Source organism: Sinocyclocheilus anshuiensis, unplaced genomic scaffold (genome assembly GCF_001515605.1).
Source record: "Sinocyclocheilus anshuiensis isolate Anshui unplaced genomic scaffold, SAMN03320099.WGS_v1.1 scaffold914, whole genome shotgun sequence".
NCBI classification, from domain to species: Eukaryota; Metazoa; Chordata; class Actinopteri; order Cypriniformes; family Cyprinidae; genus Sinocyclocheilus; species Sinocyclocheilus anshuiensis.
The window spans coordinates 3,338,391-3,359,588 of record NW_015539870.1 but is presented as its reverse complement, the minus strand read 5'-3'; the positions used below and the strand labels follow the sequence as shown (position 1 = coordinate 3,359,588).

At 38.4% G+C, this 21,198-nt stretch overlaps 2 protein-coding genes across 2 annotated transcripts in view; both read left to right on the top strand.

Moving 5' to 3' along the window:
* LOC107685128 (roquin-2-like) overlaps positions 1 to 6,249 on the top strand; it is a 39,447-nt gene extending 33,198 nt beyond the window's left edge. The window contains exons 15-19 of the mRNA XM_016481637.1: positions 1,200 to 1,413; positions 1,497 to 1,581; positions 3,195 to 3,372; positions 3,447 to 3,583; positions 5,068 to 6,249. Coding sequence (XP_016337123.1) covers positions 1,200 to 1,413; positions 1,497 to 1,581; positions 3,195 to 3,372; positions 3,447 to 3,583; positions 5,068 to 5,188 — 735 coding nt within the window. The 3' untranslated portion in view covers positions 5,189 to 6,249. The remainder of the gene's footprint in view (positions 1 to 1,199; positions 1,414 to 1,496; positions 1,582 to 3,194; positions 3,373 to 3,446; positions 3,584 to 5,067) is intronic.
* A 4,414-nt stretch (positions 6,250 to 10,663) lies between these two features.
* LOC107685165 (rab GTPase-activating protein 1-like) overlaps positions 10,664 to 21,198 on the top strand; it is a 125,322-nt gene continuing 114,787 nt past the window's right edge. The window contains exon 1 of the mRNA XM_016481681.1: positions 10,664 to 10,756. The gene's annotated coding sequence lies outside the window, so the exon portion shown is untranslated. The remainder of the gene's footprint in view (positions 10,757 to 21,198) is intronic.

Below are 21,198 nucleotides of genomic sequence, written 5' to 3'. Positions count from 1 at the left end.
TGGTGGGTGGGTGGGGGGGGGGGGGGGGGGGGGGTTCTTACTCGGGGCTTGAGCCTCGGGTTCGAGCCTCCTTCGCGGACAGCAAGCCATCTCATTTACCATTATCTGATTATCTGGCAGGGCTGAATGGGCAAGCGAACTCATGAAAATACTATAAAAAATGCTGATTCTTTAATAGATTCCCACTGATCCCCTCAAATTGAATCAACAATGAATGTATAGATGGTACAAGTGGAGTCACTTCAGATCAAATTTACAGTGAAATACTTTTAAATGTGCTTATTTTTAACAGATTGCTATTGATTCTGAATTAACTGAACTGAATTAAAAATGAACACTTTGAGGGTACAAGTGGAGTCACTTAAGATTCACATTGATTTAGTTTTAAATTTGCTTATATATATATATATAACACATTAACATATAACACATTAATATAATATATAGTTCAGTCATGAAACTCTAGATGGCGCAGGCGACAGGCTGTTAATGTAACCGATGATATTCAGAGAGTTAAACGACTTGGCACAGCTGATTGGTTCATGCTGCATATGCAGCCAATGAGCTTACTGCCTTGCATTTATATGGCTGGCTAGCATTCACTACAGATTCCTGCAGCGTGCTTTCAGAGTTTCTCTGAAACCCTCCACCTTCCCCAGCTCCACCTTTATAGATCTGCTATGGGTTATTTTATATGCTATTTGTGCAGAAGCAGTATGTCTTAAATACTCACGGCACCGTATCGCCATATGCATTGGCAGCAGCAAGTTTCTGTACTTGCTTGCAGCAGCAGCAATAATCTACAACTACAGCAATAACCAACAGCAGCAGCAATTCAGCAGCAACGCGTAGCAGATCTGTTCCGCCAAGACCAAATACATTAACATTGTCATATCCATCACCATGCTAAAATCTTCAGAGAGTTGTCATGATTGAACTGTAGTTACTTCACTGTAATGTGAGACTGTAATGCAGATTCATTTACCTAACAAAACATTAAAAGTACCCTTTTGTAAAATTAAATAGCACATTTTCACATTTTTGTTGTGATAATTGTAAATAAATGATAATCGTAATTTTCATCAATTACTTTATATCATGCGGGTAATATAGCATAGACAGTTACATCACACAAAGCAGTGCTTCATAAATGTGATTGTAATACGATTCCTAATTGAGATCTAATTATCTGTCCCCAGGACGTGGAGAGTGGCGGCAAACGGTGGCTGCACATGTTCGAGCCCTATAGGCGACTGAAAGAAGAAGATCCCATCATTCCTTTTGGAGAGGGGCCCATCATCTCTAAATGGGGAGCCATCTCCCGCGCTTCCCGCACTGGCTTTCACACCACTGCCCCGGTCCAGGCCACTGCATCGCAGAGGTGCTCTGGCACCACTTCAGTCAACTTCAGAGGTTAGAATTCATATTGCTTTCTATGCTTTTGATTCTGAATTTCTTTGGCTTTGAGAGTGAGTCATGTTCCATTCTCTTTACAGACTATAGCTGTCATATTGGTCACAGTGACCTCAGATGGGGCCCACGTGGTTCTGACTCTTCTAGTCACTCCAGCTTTCTAGAAAGGTACCAGTTCAAACTGAGATGTCTCATCTAGAAACTTTTTTTTTCATAATGCAAATGCTTAATATTAAACAACAACAAAAAATGCCATAGACTTACTTTGAGCAGACATCTGACCCTAGAGACTGAAATATCATATATAAGACTTGGGGGTGGGTCCTGTTGACTTAGACCAGCACACAACCAACTAGCAACCACTCAGAACAGCTTAGCAACCACATAGTCGTGCATGTACAAATTATTATTAATGTCATTTGTACATTAATTTTACTGGATTGTCAGGAACATTGTAGCAGTAGTCTTCAAAGTGTTTCCCCATCTTCACCCCCACCCCATCCCGCCGTAGTCGTCTGGCTGTCCTCTGTACCATTCTAAAAATAGAGCAGCAGCCGGAACATAGCTCCTCTTGTTTGTGTTTGCAAAGCTCTTACACACTGCAGTGAGGGCTTACATTTCATAGAGTCTCCTTAACACCCACAAATCCTTATCTACCTGCTGCAATTCATGTACAAATATATTAAATGAGCTAATGTATATTACTATGTCTTGAAATTCATTTTGTAATCTTACATTTGTTTGTCATCTTAAATGGGCCATATTCTACACCAGGGATGGGCAACTTCAGTCCTGGAGGGCCAGTGTCCTGCAGAGTTTAGCTCCAACACTAAGCAAACACCTGAACAAGCTAATCAATGTCTTCAAGATCACTATAAAGCTACAGGCAGGTGTGTTTGATTAGGGATGGAGCTAAACTCTGCAGGACAGTGGCCCTCCAGGACCACTCCTATCTAAATAATAATTGTAATCAATGTATCTTGCACCAGTGATACTTTTTTTTAGCCTGATGCTTGTTTATTTAAATGACCTCTGTTGTCCATACCATGGAAAAACGAATATGCTTTTGAATAAAGATGCATTATTAGGATATTTTTATATACATTTTTGTAATGTTTACACTGGGTTGTAGGAATTTTTTAAATGTTTTTGGAAGCATCATTACTCATCATATAGTCTTCAGTGTCACATGATCCTTCAGAAATCTTTCTAATATGATGATTTGCTGCTCAAGAAAGATGTTGTGTGTGTGTGTATTTCTGTAAACCATGATCAATTTGTTTCAGGATCCAGGATGAATCGCAAGTTCAAAAGAACAGCATTTATTTGAGATCTTGTGTAACATTATAAATGTCTTTACTTTCACTTTTGATCAATTTAATGAGTCCTTGCCGAATAAAAGTGAAAATTTCTGATGTAAAAAAAAAACTGATGTAAACTTTTGAACAGTGTGTGTATATACAATCTAAACATAAAACATGTATTTAAAATGTATTTGAATTTATCTATAAAAATGAATTTTAGACTATTTAATTTTCTAACTTACAGACTAAACTACAAAAAAATCCTGTTTTTCTCTGTTAAGTCCTCTAATAATTTAACATTGTTTTTTGGTGTCAATGATGATTACTCATAGGGCAGATTCTGAGTGGGAGATCACCTCTCACCTGATCTCAATATTGAGTTTCTAGTCTGAGGACACCAAACAACAGAACCGATTAATTTGTGTTCATAGCTTTGGGTCCGTTTCAGAGCTCACTGTGTGTGTCTCTGTGTTTCAGCGATCAGCTGGCCATGTCAGGGCTGCATGTAAGGCATAATTCCTTCAGCAGTGGGTCAAAGCAGGGCACAGATCTGCTGGGGAAGGATGGGATGGAGAGTGAGCCTGACAGAGACATTGAGCTGGAGCTGTCTGCTCTGGACATGGAGGACACAGAGACACAGGACTGCAACTCTGAGGTAACTTAGACTCAGTCTTGAAAGCCTAGATTGCATTGGGTTGTTTGGTGTTTAATTGCTTGTATAATCTGAAGGACTCTATGGAAACGCAAAGCCGCTTCCAGAACAACCACCTCTCTACAGTCTTCTGTGATCCAGTGGCAAGTTCTCAGTTGGAAAACAACCTGCCTGACAGAATGGAAGCCCATCTTATGAAGAAGATGGCATTCAGGTAAGTAGAACTTTGTTGACACTGCACACAAATCTGATTCGGTTTTCAAACCTCTATTTTTGGGGCTGACTGTTTGTTTGTCATTTTGCGGGTGATGAAATCGGATCAGCTTGTTTGTATCCAGTGTATCTACATTGGTTGCTGTAGTAATAATGTAAGCATCAGCACAATGTCAAGATACTTTCTCGTACAACAACTGTCAGCAGTGTGGAAAGAGAGGAAAACATTGCCAATTTTTATCACGATATATAGCTGCAGTGCTGAATATAAGTGACATACTGTGTCTAAAATTGCTGACTCTTTCACTCATTCACTACATAGCACAATACAAATAGTAAGGATATTATAGTTTAGAAGTTTTAATTTAATTTTTACTAATATAATTATTTTTTTTTAGTTTAGTTTAGTTTTCATGTTGTTAGTTTTATTTTAGTTTAGTATTTTTAATTTTTTTATTTTAGTTTCATTTTTCTAGTTTCAGTTTATTTTGTTTTTTTTATTTTAGTTTTAGTTTCTGGTACCATTTTCATGTTTAATGCAGGATGGGTGGTTTCAAGGTTTATAATATTTAATGTAAATAAAAACAAATTCATTTATGGCCAATTTTATTTTATTTTAGTTAGTTTTGTGAGCATGCAAATTTTAATTTAAAAAAAAAATGTATATGATGTGACTAGCTGAGAAACATTCAAATCAAATTTAAATCAAATTTTGAACTGCATATGAATAAGTTTTGGAATAAGTTTATAAGCATCAAAAAGAAGAAATTGTGCAAGCATTTGTTCAAATGAAGTCTGTATTTTTCACACAAAAATCAAAAAACCTCTCTATGAACTTTGCCTAAACATTTCCAAAATCTTGTAGAGCAATAATCTGTTTTATTCCAAAGGTTTTTGTTTTGTTTTGTTTTTATCAAATGCTGATAGATGTATAACAGATGTATTTATACATCAGATGTATAAACTTTGAGTATAAAAAAAAGAGAATTCATTATTTGCGAAGTAGTTTTGGTCCGAAATAAATATTTCATGCTTTTGTATTGTGTAGTCTGATGTGCTGTGAACTAGTGTACAGAACACTGTATTTGCTTTATGACAGGTTTTACAATAGACATCAAGACATCAATCAAAACATAGTACAAACACTGTTCATTGTATAAATATAGCAAAAACATCTTGAAATGTATAATTATTACTGCATAGATCTAACAATATTCAAAGTAATTAACATAATATAGGCTGAAAAGGAAAATTGTGTAAATGCATAATCCTTACCATGGAACTAACTGTAGATATTGTATTAATATTAGCCATATTGCTGTATGACAGATGAATGTGTACCAACCTACCACACACAATCTTTGACATCAACAACTAAACATTTTGGAAGCATTTTCTCTTCCCTTTTAAAAGTCGATAAGCTTATTTATATTAATAAGAGTTGTGATATATGATTTTTCTTATGGTGACTTTATGGCATTACAGAAAGGCCCTCTCTCCTGGAGACCTCAGTATGGGGAAGATGCCGATGAGGACATGCTCGCCCAGGCCTGGAGACCCTCCGCGACCCAGTCCAGGACATGAGATGCTGCTAAACGGGAACTAACGGGGGCTGAAAACACCAGTCCTCCTCATGTTCCAATTCCATGTGGTCATGCCAAGAATCCACCATCCTCCTTAGGTAGAAGGTTGAGTTGCCCTTATAGGAGTCAATCGAGGCAGCGAGACGCAGCCGAAAGCCTTCTGTATTCATGTGTTCTCTTCATAAGAGCTAGCTATGCCCTGTAATTGTAATCACTCATCATCTGTTCAGAGTCAGTTTGTTTTTCTTAATCACTGCTTGTGGATGAATGTTCACGTTGAGTCACAACTCCACCTCAGGTAGCTCTCGACGTCAGCCAATCAGAACTCTCTCCAAGCCAGGAAACCAATTACCCATGTCCCGTAACTCTGTACAGAAGTGACGGTTCTCACTAGCTTTTAGCACACTGAGGAAACCATAATCTACTGTATGATCATTATATAGCGGACTCTTCCAATATATATTAAGAATAACCAAGGTGCTTGGAATCTATAGTACATGCATTTTTATTAATATTATTGCAGTGTTAGCCACTGAAATGTTATGTGCATTAATTGTTTGTTGGGCATCATTGTTTGAAAAAAACATTCATTGATCATTGTTTAAATGTATGTGTGTGCATTGTGGTATAGGTCTGGTATCTCTAAGAGACATTTCACAGGCAATCAATCAATATTTTGTAGAAATATTCAAAAGAAACAGTTCACCCAGAAATGAAAAGTCTGTCATTCTGATCACAGCTTAATCACTGAAAATCCCCCCATTGGCAGTGTTGTAGTCGAGACCAGCTTGTTCGAGTCCAAGTCCAGGCCACCCCTGAATAATTACGCCGAGTCAAGACCAAGACCAGAAGAGGGTTGAGTCTGACCCAGAGTCGTAAAAGACACCAGAAGAGGGCCGAGTCCAAGTTAAGACAGCGACCAGAAGATAGGCAAGTCTGAGTCAAGACAGAGACCAGAAGAAGGCTGAATCCTAGTCAAGACAGAGACCAGAAGAGGGTTGATTCCAAGTCAAGACTAAAATCAGAAGATAGTCACATCTGGGTCAAGACAGAGACCAGAAGAAGGCTGAATCCTAGTCAAGACAGGGACCAGAAGAGGATTGATTCCAAGTCAAGACTAAAATCAGAAGATAGTCACATCTGGGTCAAGACAGAGACCAGAAGAGGGTCAAATCAGAGTCAAGACAGAGACCAGAAGAGGGTGGAGTCTGACTCAAGACCGAGACCTGAAGAGGGTGAAGTCAGACTAAAGACAGAGACCAGAAGTGGGCGGAGTCCGACTCAAGACAGACCATAAGAGGGCCAAGTCCGAGTCAAGACAGAGACCAGAAGAGGGCCGAGTCCGACTCAAGACAGAGACCAGAAGAAGGCCGTGTCCGACTCAAGACAGAGACCAGAAGAAGGCTGAATCCTAGTCAAGACAGCGACCAGAAGAGGGCAGAGTCTGAGTGAAGATAGCGACCAGAAGAGGGCAGAGTCTGAGTCAGTACAGAAACCAGAAGAGGATTGAGTCTGGGTCAAGACAGAGACCAGAAGAGAGTCACATCTGGGTCAAAGCAAACACCACAACAGGGCAGAGTCTGAATCATTACCGAGACCAGAAGAGGGCCGAGTCAAGACAGAGACCAGAAGAGGGCCGAGTCCGACTAAAGACAGAGACCAGAAGAGGGCAGAGTCCGGCTCAAGACAGAGACCAGAAGAGGGCAGAGTCCGACTCAAGACAGAGACCAGAAGAGGGCCGAGTCCGACTAAAGACAGAGACCAGAAGAGGGCCGAGTCTGACTCAAGACAGAGACCAGAAGAAGGCTGAATCCTAGTCAAGACAGCGACCAGAAGTGGGCAGAGTCTGAGTCAGGACAGAAACCAGAAGAGGATTGAGTCTGGGTCAAGACAGAGACCAGAAGAGAGTCACATCTGGGTCAAAGCAAACACCACAACAGGGCAGAGTCTAAATCAATACCGAGGCCAGAAGAGGGCCGAGTCCGAGTCAAGACAGAGAATCCATGACAAGACCAAGACCATGAATAAATGGTCCTTAGACTTGGACTCGTGTACTATAACATAGAATTTTTGGGTGAGCTGTATCTTTAATAGCTATAAGCAACAAATAGCACAACAGAATTTCACAGTTCAGTCTTGTTTGAGGATGTGGAATTGTTTAGTGTGTATGAAACGTCTAATACAGTGACAGTTCCTGTCTGTTGTTTACAATAGTCAAAAGGTCACTTTGGTTTTTGTTTTTGCTGTTGTTTATTCCTGTAGTTTCAGTTTGAAGAATACAGATGATTAGACAGAGTTTTAGGGTTCTTTATTTTCCAAAATTCTTGTTTTCCCTTATTTTATTACAAAACATTGCTAACTTCCATGAAGTTGTTGGGATATTTTGTATCAGTTTTTAATTGTTTGGTCAGCATTTTGAAAGTACAATCAACCCTACAGTATCTACAAACCATCACGTTTTTGAGGATTATTTCCTGCTTGATTAAGAGTAAATAGAGGAAAAATAATCACAATAACTCCAAAACAGCAGATGTTTTAATGTAGTTTTGTGCACTGTAGTGTTCCTCAAAGGAGATGAAAACTGTAACAGTGTATAGAAAGCTCTCCTATTTAAAATAGCATTTCAGTATTTCATTTATGACAGGATTGTTTTTTTGTTTAATATTTTTCTCCGGTCACTGATTTGTCTTTTGTTAAATGTGTTGCCTGGACCAGTTAAGTTTGTGTATATTTGAATGTGCATATTGTCTTAAGCCTGAACAAAATATGAATATGAATGCATTATCACTTAAGACTGTTAATCACGGTTTTACTTATGTGGTATTAGTGCTTTTCCACTGAAATGAGAAATGTGAAGTGAATGTTCCTGGTCTAGGCTCAAGCGCTGTCTCATTAAATCTCATTTTGCCTCCTGCAGTTGAAGCGTTTTTCAACAGGCAATGCTACAGCTGCACCTTCCAGCAAAGACATTTTTTTGCGAAAAGCTTTTTGAACGATATACAGAAATTTGTGTCCTAGTGTGTTTAAGCATAACATCTTGTTGATTTAGTGTACATGTAAAGAATTTTGCCTTTAATTTTGGTTTATATTCTATTTGTTCGATATGAGAGTTTTAAAAATGGCGCTGGGTTGGTAACAATACAAGTTTCCTTTTTAATTTTCTCGCTAGCTATCAAATGGCCTTTTTCCTTTTTTTATCACCCATTGCGATGCAGCAAAGCCTTATTAGTACATGTTTGACTCTTTTATCTGCCCAGCTCAGCCCTGTATCATGCATGCTGCCTTTGGCAAAGAGGTTCTTTGGCAAAGGAAGCATGATTGTGTAGTTGTGTCACACAACACCCCAGTGCTGTGAGTGTCCTGCACTGTATCTTGCATTTTACTCACCTCCTATAGCACTTACTTTCTGCTCTTATGGATTAATATCAGGATTATGATTGTTATTGTTTTATATCCATAGCTCTGTAGTTTTCTTTCCTTTGGAAATGTCAGTTTTGTTTGCATTTAAATTTTAAAAATTTGCTTAGCTGTAATAATGGGGCAGGACGTGTTTGGTTGTGATGATGCTTGTTTTTGTCCTGTGTTCAACTGCAAAAACGAACTGATGTGTTGGATACTTTTACGTCTGTATTAGACATTTTATTTGCAAATCTATTATTCGATTCAATTGTAAATGAATAGAAGATGGGCATCCGTCATTTTATATAACCAGAGCCATCATTAGATGGACATACTGCACATTTTTATGATATATAATCAGATATATGAGGCTATTTATGGTCACAGAGAGAAAGATTCTAAAAGTCAGGAATATCTTTTGATGAAATAATAGTAGAAATTATTTATATTGCATTTGTTTCTTTTTAAATACCACCGGGCAAAGATTTCCCTTTTGCTTGTGGCAATGCAAGAAAGAATATATAGAAATGTAGCCAACACACAGTCAATTCTTACTGTTTTTTTGTTTGTTATTGCTCTTGTATCTTGGCTAAGCTTGGCTCTGATATGTAGGGCAAGCTGGTGAGATGAGTCTAAAGGTCATGACATGTAGTTGCATGCCAAGATAATAAACAGTTAAATCGTTACATAAATGTTCAGACTCTTTCTTATACCCCTAGGATGCAGTTTTATGAATAAGCATGACATCTGCTGGTGTACGATGGTATGGCATGGGATGGTGGGCTACTAGACTGTAATAGCCTCACCTGGACAAACTGAAGAACCTGTAATCGTCATTTAAAGATTAAAGTCCAGCTCACTGAAATGTATTGTTATTATGTGTGATGTGAAAATGAGAAGGTGTCACGATGCTCTAAACTTTAAAATAGATTCTTTATAGTTTGTACACTGACAAATATTTGTGTAGAAACAATTTTCACTCAGAAATTGCTAGTAAATTTCACATATAAGTACAAAGAAATGGCAATCAACGTTGAATTAAACTACATTTTGAAGTAGAAAGAGTGAAACAGTATTTTTTTTTTATTTAGAACTTAAAATCATTTTACAATGTAAGGCCAACAGTAATGAAAACCCCTGTTGATTATGCAAGTATAAAATAAAAGTTTCATAAGTTGTGAAACCAAATAAAAGGCAAGAGAAACTTCTCTTAAAGAGGAAGGAAAATTGATCCAAGCCATGTTGTAACATTACAACCTGGAAGGGGTTGAAAGGGCCATATTCATATTGTAGATTTTACATAGTTACTATTTCATCTTTCTATATCTGCCATTACCCATGTATTCTATAGTATGTGGACATTTTCTGTATGCATGGAATTCAAAATGTGCTCGTCATTTTAGACACCATATTGAATTTAACACGAATCAAAACGAGGCAGTCTTGCAGTCTTTAGAATGGCACACACTTTATGAAGATCTTAGATCATTTTCACAACCCAAAACCATTTTATGGAGTTTTTTCCTCATTAAGGTTTTTCAGAAAGACGTTTAATGAGCTGAACAACAGTAAAATCTATTGAACACACTCTACTTCTATCCCTCACAGCCTTATTTTTATTCCTGTCAAAATATTAAATATGGTGCTACCCTGACTATTGTCTATTGCAGTAAAGTAATGGTTCTTCTTTGGAATGTTTGGAATAGGATACTAACAGACAATCTACTTTTTAATGCAGTACGTAGTATGCGACTCAACTTCCATTTACTATCAGCTCTGATTTGTCTTTTTTTGCCTTATTACTCAATTGGACTGCCAAATGTTTCAAAATTTGATGTAAAGTAGATTAAAAATGTGAAATTGTGTTTATTTTGTAAATGATAAACAGACTACGCTCTTTTCAGGTAAACATGCAACATAATGATTTAACATGACAACAGCGTAGCATACTACTGTTGAATTGTTTTCCCTCCACAACTTTGTCAACATGCTATATCAGTATGCAGAATCTAGTACATACTGCGCAGAAAGCAGTACGCTAGTATCTGATTCCATTCTGAAGATGAAGAGTGCGGCAGCGCATGCGCAGTGCGAGCGGGGTTTGGGTTGTGTTTACAGCTGCACTGTTGCTGGCTAATGTTCTGCGCTGTTATGTCAAGCCTCTATGGAATAAAAAGCTTTTGTGGAAACAGGTAGGATGAGTGGCAATGATGCACACCTCCGTGTTTGTATTTATTCTACACGTCCGTTTCGTTATTCAGTAAATTTGTCGTTTTAAGCGGAAGATATAAAACAATACATGCAGATTTGGATTTGTGGCTAGCATGCTACAGTGGGTTAGCCCGTTAAAGGCCGTGTGCTGATCTCTGCTTCACTGCATGACACAAAACCTGCAAAGATCTGCTGTCTGCACAGCACACATGCCCATCTTTGTGACAGATTCGGTTTTAAACAAAGAAAAATAGAAAAAAATAAAGGACGTTGTTTGTGTGTTACTGTCTAAGCCATATATAAGATGTAGCTGCATTACTACGTTTTATCGCATGTGTAATGGTTCTGAATCTTGTTGGATTTGTTTTGATGATCATGTGTTTGAATAGCTAGTGATTCTGACTCGAATCATTTAAATCCGCCAAAAACATCTTTAACTGTTTGTTCATTGACTCTTTCTGCAGTTTATATTGTTACGCCAGTAGGTGGCGTCAAGTGACCGTCTTTCTCTGTGTAATAAGCAAGTCATTGAATCATGCATTCAAGTGATTCCTTCGTTCATGACCGAAACAAGCGTAATAATTTTCCTTTATTATGACAACAAAGCCTGTTGTTTCTCCAACTACCTGTCATGAACGAGTCACAGTAAGTACTTGTTCAGTGCTCTTTCAGACTCAAAATGACCTGTTTAGTGAAGGGGGAGTGTTCATTTAGTAAGTCAACCAATAACATGCCCAGTCAATACCTGCTGTCGAATGCTATTGGCTCGTGGTATAGCCATTCTTTAAAGGTGTGGTCACATTCGGTCAAAAAAGCGGTCCATTTTCTATTGTCAATAGTGTAGCGAGGTGTGAAGCTCAGCTCACAGAGAAGTCACTGTCAAACCAAGCAGCTCTCAGTTGGTCAGCGCAACTTAAACGTTAGTGAAATCTGCATGGTGAAATTTTTCACTCTCGTGCATGGGTTCCTATTGAAACAAATTGAAATGAGCAACGGTAAAAGTAACTGCACCTCAAGGCTGTAAAGTTGGTATTCACTTCAAACGGGAAAGACGAGTCAGTGCAGTGAGAACGATTCATTGATTCAAAATTTTTGCTCAGATTCACTGATTTGCTTACAAACAAAACACTAAGATCACTAATTGTAGCACAACCTTATGCCTTCACCCAGAGGCGGATATACTGTTACTTACTGCAGTGAGTTCAGCTCTCATAAAATGCATACATGTTGCAAACATGATTTCAGATTGCATAACAGTTGTCTTAGCCACACCTTAAGATTAAAACCCAGACTGGTAACTTTTTTTTTCCCCTGACTGGTGAAGTAACATATTTGTTTCAATAATTACTCAACATAGTTTCAGCCATTCATTTTAAAGTGAGCAACGCATTTTTTCTATTTTTTTTTTTATTTTCTATTTAATATATAATTATATAATGGTAAACCAGAAGTCTGTGTGTGTGCATGTACACGCACGCACGCACACACACACATATCATTAAGAATTTTTTAAATATGTCTTGACATATTTGATAAGAAATAGGTAAATACAGTAATATTGTGGAATATTACTACAATTTAATTTAACTGTTTTTTATTTTAATATATTATAAAATGTAATTTATTTCTGTGATGCAAAGCTGAATTTTCAGCATTATTATTCCAGTCTTAAAATTTTCCTATCAATGATGAAAACAGTTTTTGCTGCTTTAATTATTGTGAAAACCATGATACATTACCATTTAAAAGTTTGTGGTAAGTAAAAAAAAAGAAAAAAAAGAAAGAAAGAAATGAATGTTTTTATTCAGCAAGGACTAGGCCTGGGCGATAAAACGGTATCAGTATTTATCGACGGTACACCTTCTTCGATAACGATATAAAAAATTAGTTAGATTTAGCGCACGATATAGGCACGTGCTATGAGTGACGCAGACAGCTCACACAAACACGAACACATGCTGAAATGAGTGCTGTGCCTACGCGTTTCAAAAAGGCGGGGCATAGAGGAGAAACAATAATGTACAGTATGTGGAAAATAATGTGTTTTTTTTTTAACTTTAAACCGCATAAACACATTTCATTACACCAAATATTATGTTCAAAATAATGTTATTTTTAGCAGCATCATATGACCCCTTTAAAATAAATGTTAGGTGTGCATCAGCGAGCGTCATAAGTGGTGTGTGAGATGCAGTGATGTAAGATGCTGTTTTGTTCATAATTGTTTATGCAATTTACGAAATTATATTTGATTTATGAGTTAATTTAGACGTAATGCAGTTTTTTTTTTTTTTAAAGACATTTATTTCCTTGCGTTTACAATTGAAATGTGCTGCATTATTTTGCTCATTGCACCCTCCTGTGGCCTCGGGAGACAAGCCAAAAGTTTCCTTCAGACCTATTTAATCTGCATATAAAACATGAGAAATTAGATATTTGTTTAATTTTTATTTTGTGTTTGATTGTTAAAACAAAAAATATTTGTTGCCTGTCTTAATAAATTGGGTTAATTTAAAAATACAATGGTTAAATAAAAATTTTTTTTCTATTGCTCTTTGTTTTAAAAAAGGTTATAAAAAATATCAATAATTATCGATACCGAACGATATGAAACATTATATCATTGATACATTTTTTAGCTATATCGCCCAGCCCTAGCAAGGACACATTAAATTGATCAAAAGTTCTGATAAAAATATTTATAATACAAAATATTTCTATTTCAAATAAATGGTCATCAAAGAGTCCTAAAAATGTATCACTGCTGAAAATTCAGCTTTGAATCACAAAAATAAATTACATTTAAAAAAATATTAAAATAGACAACAGTTACTGGAAAACAGGACTTTGCTTTTCCGGTGAGCATGAGCGGTATATGAGCCAGAGATTGTCTTAGGCCCTGTCCCAAATGGTATACTTCGTGTGTACTTGCGGTCTTGCAATGGGCGCCGCGTGCGCATGTCCGTTAAGTCCACGAGACTGCAGGGTGTCTCATTCGTCATTTAAGATTTCAGAAGGGTGCTCACTTAGGGCTGGAAAATAATTCAATATCAATATGTATCGCGATATAATTTTTTTCAATAACGGTGATATGATTTTTAAACACATTTCCGATATTTTGATATACATTACCGGTGTTTCCCATACATTGATTTATTTGTGCCGTTTGACTTCGTTGAACATGAGCACTGCACGTTTCAAAATCAAAACGCGTCGCGGGTGTTTTATATGAATGTATTTTTGAAGGGAACCGACTGTCTTCAGAAAAGTTTCGATGGCATTTTCATTTGATCTGATAAGGTAGCGTTCATGAGCGGAGCTGCTTTGATTACAGTCGTTACCGGGGAAGCCGCTAGTTTTTAATCACTCTAAAAGCGCCTCCTGCTGGCAGAGAATGAGTTTGCATTTTCAATAAGCCCGTCTCTAGCAACATTTCCAGTTTTTGTTGTTGTTCAATTATTTTGTTTTCTGCAGCGACTCGGAGCACTTTTCATACCCTTTTTTTCTGGCTGAAGCACATTTGTTTCAATCTATAAGAATAATCAGCCTACACTACCAGTCAAAAGTTTTTGAACAGTAAGATTTTTAATGTTTTTATTTTTTTTAAAGAATTCTCTTCTGCTCACCAAGGCTGCATTTATTTGATCCAAAGTACAGCAAAAACAGTACAATTTGAAATATTTCTACTATTTAAAATAGCTTTCTATTTGAATATGTTGTAAAATGTAATTTATTCCTGTGATCATAGCTAAATTTTCAGCATCATTACTCCAGTCTTCAGTGACACATGATCCTTCAGAAATCATTCTAATATGCTGATTTGCTGATTATCAATATTTAAAACAGTTGAGTAAATTTTTTTTTCAGGATTCTTTGATGAATAGAAAGATCCAAAGATCAGCATTTATCTGAAATAAAAAGCTTTTGTAACATTATACACTATTCCTTTCAGTATAATTTTTATTATTTTTTTGGGAAAGAAATTATAGAAATTAATACTTTTATTTAGCAAGGATGCTTAAAATGTATCTAAAGTTATGATAAAGGCATTTATAATGTTTCAAAAGATTTCTATTTCAGATAAATAGTGTTCATATCTATATCGGTATTATATCGTATCGACTGAAATTAAGAAATATATCGTGATATAAATTTTTGCCATATCGTCCAGCCCTATGCTCACGATGCCCCCCGTAAGCTGAAACCTGTCGCAAAAAGTCAGTGACTTCTCTTATAAAACGGCATTTTTTTCAGTGTAAACTCTTTAGCCGTTACGCTTTTTTGCTAAAGGTTGCAAGCTTGCCTTCCAGTGGCTTTGCATGAGAGGTACGTACATTCATAGAGCGAACTATTGAGTGGAGCGTCACACCGCACAGTGATGACGACTAGAAGGAGAGTGTGCACTGAACACTGCTGGGCGGTGCGCTGCGCCATATATTTTCGGACGATTAACCTTGACATCATTGAATTTCAGTCAGAGTTGTACGACACTCAATCGCCGTTTACGGATCCCATAGGAATTAATGGGAAGTGCCGTAAACTGAATCCCACCTGTCGCAAAAAGTCAGTGACTTCTCTTATAAAACGGCATTTTTTTCAGTGTAAACTCTTTAGCCGTTACGCTTTTTTGCTAAAGGTTGCAAGCTTGCCTTCCAGTGGCTTTGCATGAGAGGTACGTACATTCATAGAGCGAACTATTGAGTGGAGCGTCACACCGCACAGTGATGACGACTAGAAGGAGAGTGTGCACTGAACACTGCTGGGCGGTGCGCTGCGCCATATATTTTCGGACGATTTCCATTTTTTGATTTTCGGCAGCCGAAATTTCGGTGCGTCCCTAGTGTATAGATACACACACACACACACACACACAGTTTTATATAAAGTCTTTCATTTGCCGAAAAACCTAATAGTAGACTGTGAGCATTATAAATACATTATAATTCCCAATGCGCTTGTGTTCCTCGACAATAAACATGCTCCTCAATGGATGTTATGTTGCCAAGCAGTGATGGCGAATCACTCAAGGGTCTGTGTCTTCATCTGGGAAAAATAACTGACTTGCAGCACCACTGCTTCCATATGCACATATTCGACGTTATGTAGAACCATTTCCCAAATCACATGGGATCACGTGAGTTGAGTGATGTGTGAGCAGAGGACAGGCAAAAAGGCCCTGACCATGTGTTTAACGGCACAATGACAGATGCTTCTCATCTCCTGGGTATGTGAGACAGCTGGCCCATGTGCAACCGCACCCTGACTCGATATCACTGACAGAGGCCACATGCTTCATTCTGACATTTGCACTACCCACTACAAACCCGTCTTGATGGTCTTTTTCTTTTTTTTTTTTTTGCTTATTCAATGTTTTATGGAAGCTTGTTTCCATCACAGGATACAAAATTATACTAAAAAAGTACTACTAATTGTGACTTTTATCTCATTGTTCAGACTTTATATCTAACACATTTTTTTCATTGCAGTTTTCAGAAAAAAATCTGAATTGCGAGATGTGATGTGAACTCACAATTGCAAGAAAAAAGTCTGAATTGTTAGATAAAAAGTCATAATTAGCCTACTTTAAAAAAAAAAATATTCCTTGCAGGGGAAAAAAACAGAATTGCAAGATGAAAATTCACAATTCTGAGAATCAAGAGAAATAAACTCAGAATTAAAAGAAAGTCAGAATTCAGTTCACATCTCGCAATACTGATTTATTTTTCGCAGAATTGCAAGAAAAAAATCTGAAATTTTTTTATTTTTTATTCCCTGCAAAAAAATTAAATAAAAACTAGATTGTGAGAAAGTCTGAGTTCTGACTTTATATCTCGCAATTCTGACCTTTTTCTTTAAATTGCGAGAAAAAAGTCATGATTGAGAGATAAAAACTCATAATTACATGTTTGTTTTGTATTCCATGCTGAAAAAAAATTGAATTGCGTGATGTAAACTAGAGGTCGACCGATAGTGGAGTTTGCCGATACCGATAGCTAGGTTGGACCACACTGGCCGATACCGATTAATTAACCGATTGTTTTAAAATTGATACTGAACAAAAACTAAAATAGTGCTTTATTAACAAAAACTGTACTGAACCATACTAGTAGTAGTAGTAAAAATAATAATAATAGTAATAGTAAATGTTGAAATTAACACCCTCTAACAAGGAACAATACTTACACAGCTTTCATTAATCACTTCAAATATTAGGCATAAAAAATATTGAGCTGTGTTGTACTGACTCTTGAATTTCACAAAAAATATGTGGTCTTTTAGATTTTGTATTGGAAATGGGATTTATTTACCAATTTGTTGCATTTGTGCCTAAAATTGTCATATGGTGTGACATAAAAGTTATTCTATATAAAATGAAATTGGGATATACTCTCCCTAAGTAACTAACTTCACCATAAATCTTTATCATTACTATCTTAAGATTTAACATTATTTTGTGCAGATCCATTAGATTTTGTATTATTTTTCTAAATCATCATGCAGAGTAAGACATCTCTCCAGTTCCAGCAATCAACTATCGGTGCCGATTAATCGGCAAAACCGATACATCGGTCGACCTCTAATGTAAACTCTGAAATTCTGAGAAAAAGGTCAGAATTGTGAGATACAAACTCAGAATGGCGCTAAACAACTTCAGAATTCTGAGTTTATATTCTGCAATTCTGACTTTTTTTCTTGAATTGCTAGAAACAAAGTCCGAATTGTGAAATATAAACTCAGAATTGCGAGATATAAACTTGCAATTCTAAGAAAAAATGTTAGAATTGTCAAATATTATAATTCTTTTATAATATATTTTAGAATTTTTTCAGGACTTGGCTACATCTGTTTTTTTGCCTTTAATTCAGTTTTATCTTGAGTACAGTACATTCAAGGAAAGGACAGGAAACAATAGGGAGGCAGGGAAAAAAATACCAATTGCCTGAAATCTGACACTAAGCGGAGAACTGTAGACTACTGTGCTGTAACTGTAGACGGGTTCATTGATTATAACAGGATTTATTTATTTTGACACTTAGTGCCATGCCACCATTAGCCTAAATGTCCTTTTGGTCACTCTGTCTTGATCAAATGTTTCCTGTTTTGTTTGTAGTCCAGTAGTAAGAGTTGAGAAATCAAACAGCTGGCGTGTTTTTGACCAGGCAGGTGTGCAGTTGCTATGGTGACAGCCAGCTGAACGCTTTCTGGGAATAGAAGACGACTTCTGAGAGAAACCCCACTGCCTCCCTCAGTCTCACCTGTGTGTCTCTCTCTGCTTCAGTCTCACCTGTTTCTGCCTCAGTCTGCCTGTCTCCCTTTCTGCATCATTTCAACTGTCTCTCTTTCTCTGCCTGTTTCTCTCTGGGTCACTCAGCCTGTTTTTCTCTCTGCTTTAGTCTTCCTGTCTCTTTCTGCCTTACTCTGCCTGTCTCTCTCTCAGTTTGTCAGTCTGCCTATCTCTGCCTCAGTCCACCTGTCTGTCCCTCATTGTCTTAGTTTTCCTGTCTCTCTCTGCTTAAAGGTGCACTAAGTGATTGTTGCCAAACGATGTTGATATTTGAAAGCACCAAAACAAACACGCCCATACCCCAACAGGACCTCGCCCCTATTTTGATAACTCTGCCCCACATGTACGTACACAACCCTGGCAGCGACGATCAATGCAAAAATCAATGTAACTCACCTATCAAGAAGAAACAAAGCATGGTGTCTGATTCCAGGCCCTCCTGCTCCTTGAGTTTCTCCACCGCTCGAAAGCTGCTCCAATATTTACGCAGGTCCTACGTCTTGCCTGATCGTAACCCTTCTTTTTAATGTTTCGTTCCTCCGAAATGTTCCTCCTTTTTTATCTGCCATCTCTCATTATCTCTAGTCGATCTGCTAATATCCATCCTGTGCACTGACTGAGCGATCTCTCTTCTCCCTATCATTACTAGACACGCCACTTACTGCTGATTGGAAGCGAGTGTGTTTGGGACTCGGTCCGACACTGTGGTCAAAAGCGTTTTTCAAATATTGCTTAGTGCACCTTTAAGTCTGCCTGTCTATCTTTCCCTCAGCCTGCCTGTCTTTCTCTCATTGCCTTAATCACTTGTCTCTCTCTCAGTGTCTCAGTCCACCTGTCTCTGCCTCAGTCTGTCTATAACCCTATTCGCACGGGATTAGTATTACCTGGTGACCTCCAGTCATTTGTAATAATTGCGGAGGTTGTCTGTGATCTTAATCCCGTGCGAATCGGCCATGTCTGTAATTTGTAAAGTAAAAATTCCCCTGCAAATGACCTACCATATTTCGCCGAACACCGAGGTCCTGTGATAATATTAGTCCCGTGCGAATCGGCATCTCTGTGATTCGGCCAGCATTTGGTGGGTCACATATCATTTTTCGAGCTTTTTCAAGGTCCCCAGATAATACTAATCCCGTGCGAATAGGGCTTATGTCTGTTTGGTTGCCTTAGTTTGCCTGTCTTATTCTCTGCCTCAGTGTGCCTGTCTTTCTCTCTACTTCAGTGTGTCTGTCTTACTCTCTACTTCAGTTTAACTGTCTTTCTCTCTGCCTTAGTCTACCTGTCTCTCTCTCTCTCTCTACCTCAGTCTGCCTGTCTTTCTTTCTGCCTCAGTGTGCCTGTCTCTATGCGTCAGTGTGCCTGTCTTACTCTCTGACTCAGTCTGCCTGTCTTACTCTCTGCCTAAGTGTGCCTGTCTCTATGCGTCAGTGTGCCTGTCTTTCTCTCTGCCTCAGTCTACCTGTCTCTCTCTCTCTCTCTACCTCAGTCTGCCTGTCTTTCTTTCTGCCTCAGTGTGCCTGTCTCTATGCGTCAGTGTGCCTGTCTTACTCTCTGACTCAGTCTGCCTGTCTTACTCTCTGCCTAAGTGTGCCTGTCTCTATGCGTCAGTGTGCCTGTCTTTCTCTCTGCCTCAGTCTACCTGTCTCTCTCTCTCTCTCTACCTCAGTCTGCCTGTCTTTCTTTCTGCCTCAGTGTGCCTGTCTCTCTCTCTGCCTCAGTCTGCCTGTCTTTCTCTCTGCCTACGTGTGCCTGTCTCTCTGCCTCAGTCTGCCTGTCTTTCTCTCTGCCTCAGTCTACCTGTCTCTCTCTCTCTCTGCCTCAGTCTTCCTGTCTTTCTCTCTGCCTCAGTGTGCCTGTCTCTCTCTATGCCTCAGTGTGCCTGTCTCTCTGCCTCAGTCTGCCTGTCTTTCTCTCTGCCTCACTCTACCTGTCTCTCTCTCTCTGCCTCAGTCTTCCTGTCTTTCTCTCTGCCTCAGTCTGCCTGTCTTTCTCTCTGCCTCACTCTACCTCTCTCTCTCTCTCTGCCTCAGTCTTCCTGTCTTTCTCTCTGCCTCAGTGTGCCTGTCTCTCTCTCTGCCTCAGTGCGCCTGTCTCTCTCTCTGCCTCAGTCTTCCTGTCTTACTCTCTGCCTCAGTCTGCCTGTCTTTCTCTCTGCCTCAGTGTGCCTGTCCCTCTCTTCTCTCTCCTTCTCTTATCTTTTTCCTTTTCATTTTGCACCAAGAGTGTCTAAAACATCATCTTGTGTTTCATCTCCTCATTTGGCCGTTGCTTCCTGAGGCAGTGAAAGAGAGAAGAAAAAGGCAGACAAGGCATCCATTATAACAGCGTAAGAACAGAGCATTAGTGTGAGGGAGCATCCTGTGTGTCTATTCCATGTGAATCCATGTGAATATCAGCGAACAAGGCTGTGAAGTCAGTCGTCTGACCATTAGTCTGTGTGAGGACCCGAGGAGCCACTCCTCTTAGCACAATACACACTGCTCATTGTAGGAGCTCTGTGAGGCCTGTGTACCGCTGGTTTCTGGTCATTGCTCCCCAGGGTGTAGCACTGAGCCTGGTCTCCATTAGGACAGAGCACAATATGCTCAGTCAGGAAAACCAAAGCTCATTCACAAAGGAACAACCTGCCATTCAACATCCTCTCTCTCTGTATCCCTGCAGCCTGAACCCACTGCCCTGTGAAGCAACACACGTCTCTCCTGCTACCATTTGTGTAAAGGGATAGTTCATCCAAAAATAACAATACTGCCGTCATTTACTCACCACAAAAGAAGTTATTTAGCAGAATGTCAAAGCTGCTCTTTTCCATATAATGAGAGTGTGTGATGACCACATCTGTAGCTTGCCTAAAATGTTTTCTAGATTGTCATCTGTGATTCCCACCAGTCTTGGTTTCATTTCCGTTTGCAGAAGTTGGTAGTGACTAGTAATCAAGAGAGCCAAAAATAAAACAGCAAAAAACAAACATCTGTTATATTCAAATGTATGTTGAGTCAGTCAAACTGTTCTGCAGTTTGAGCAAGTCAAAGCTGAGCACATGGTTTGTTTCAGTTTGTTTCATTTATTCAGACCGGGCAAGAATTACAAAATGCCAATATTTGCCTAGCATTGTGGTTAAAAGCCTGGTGGCTCATTAGA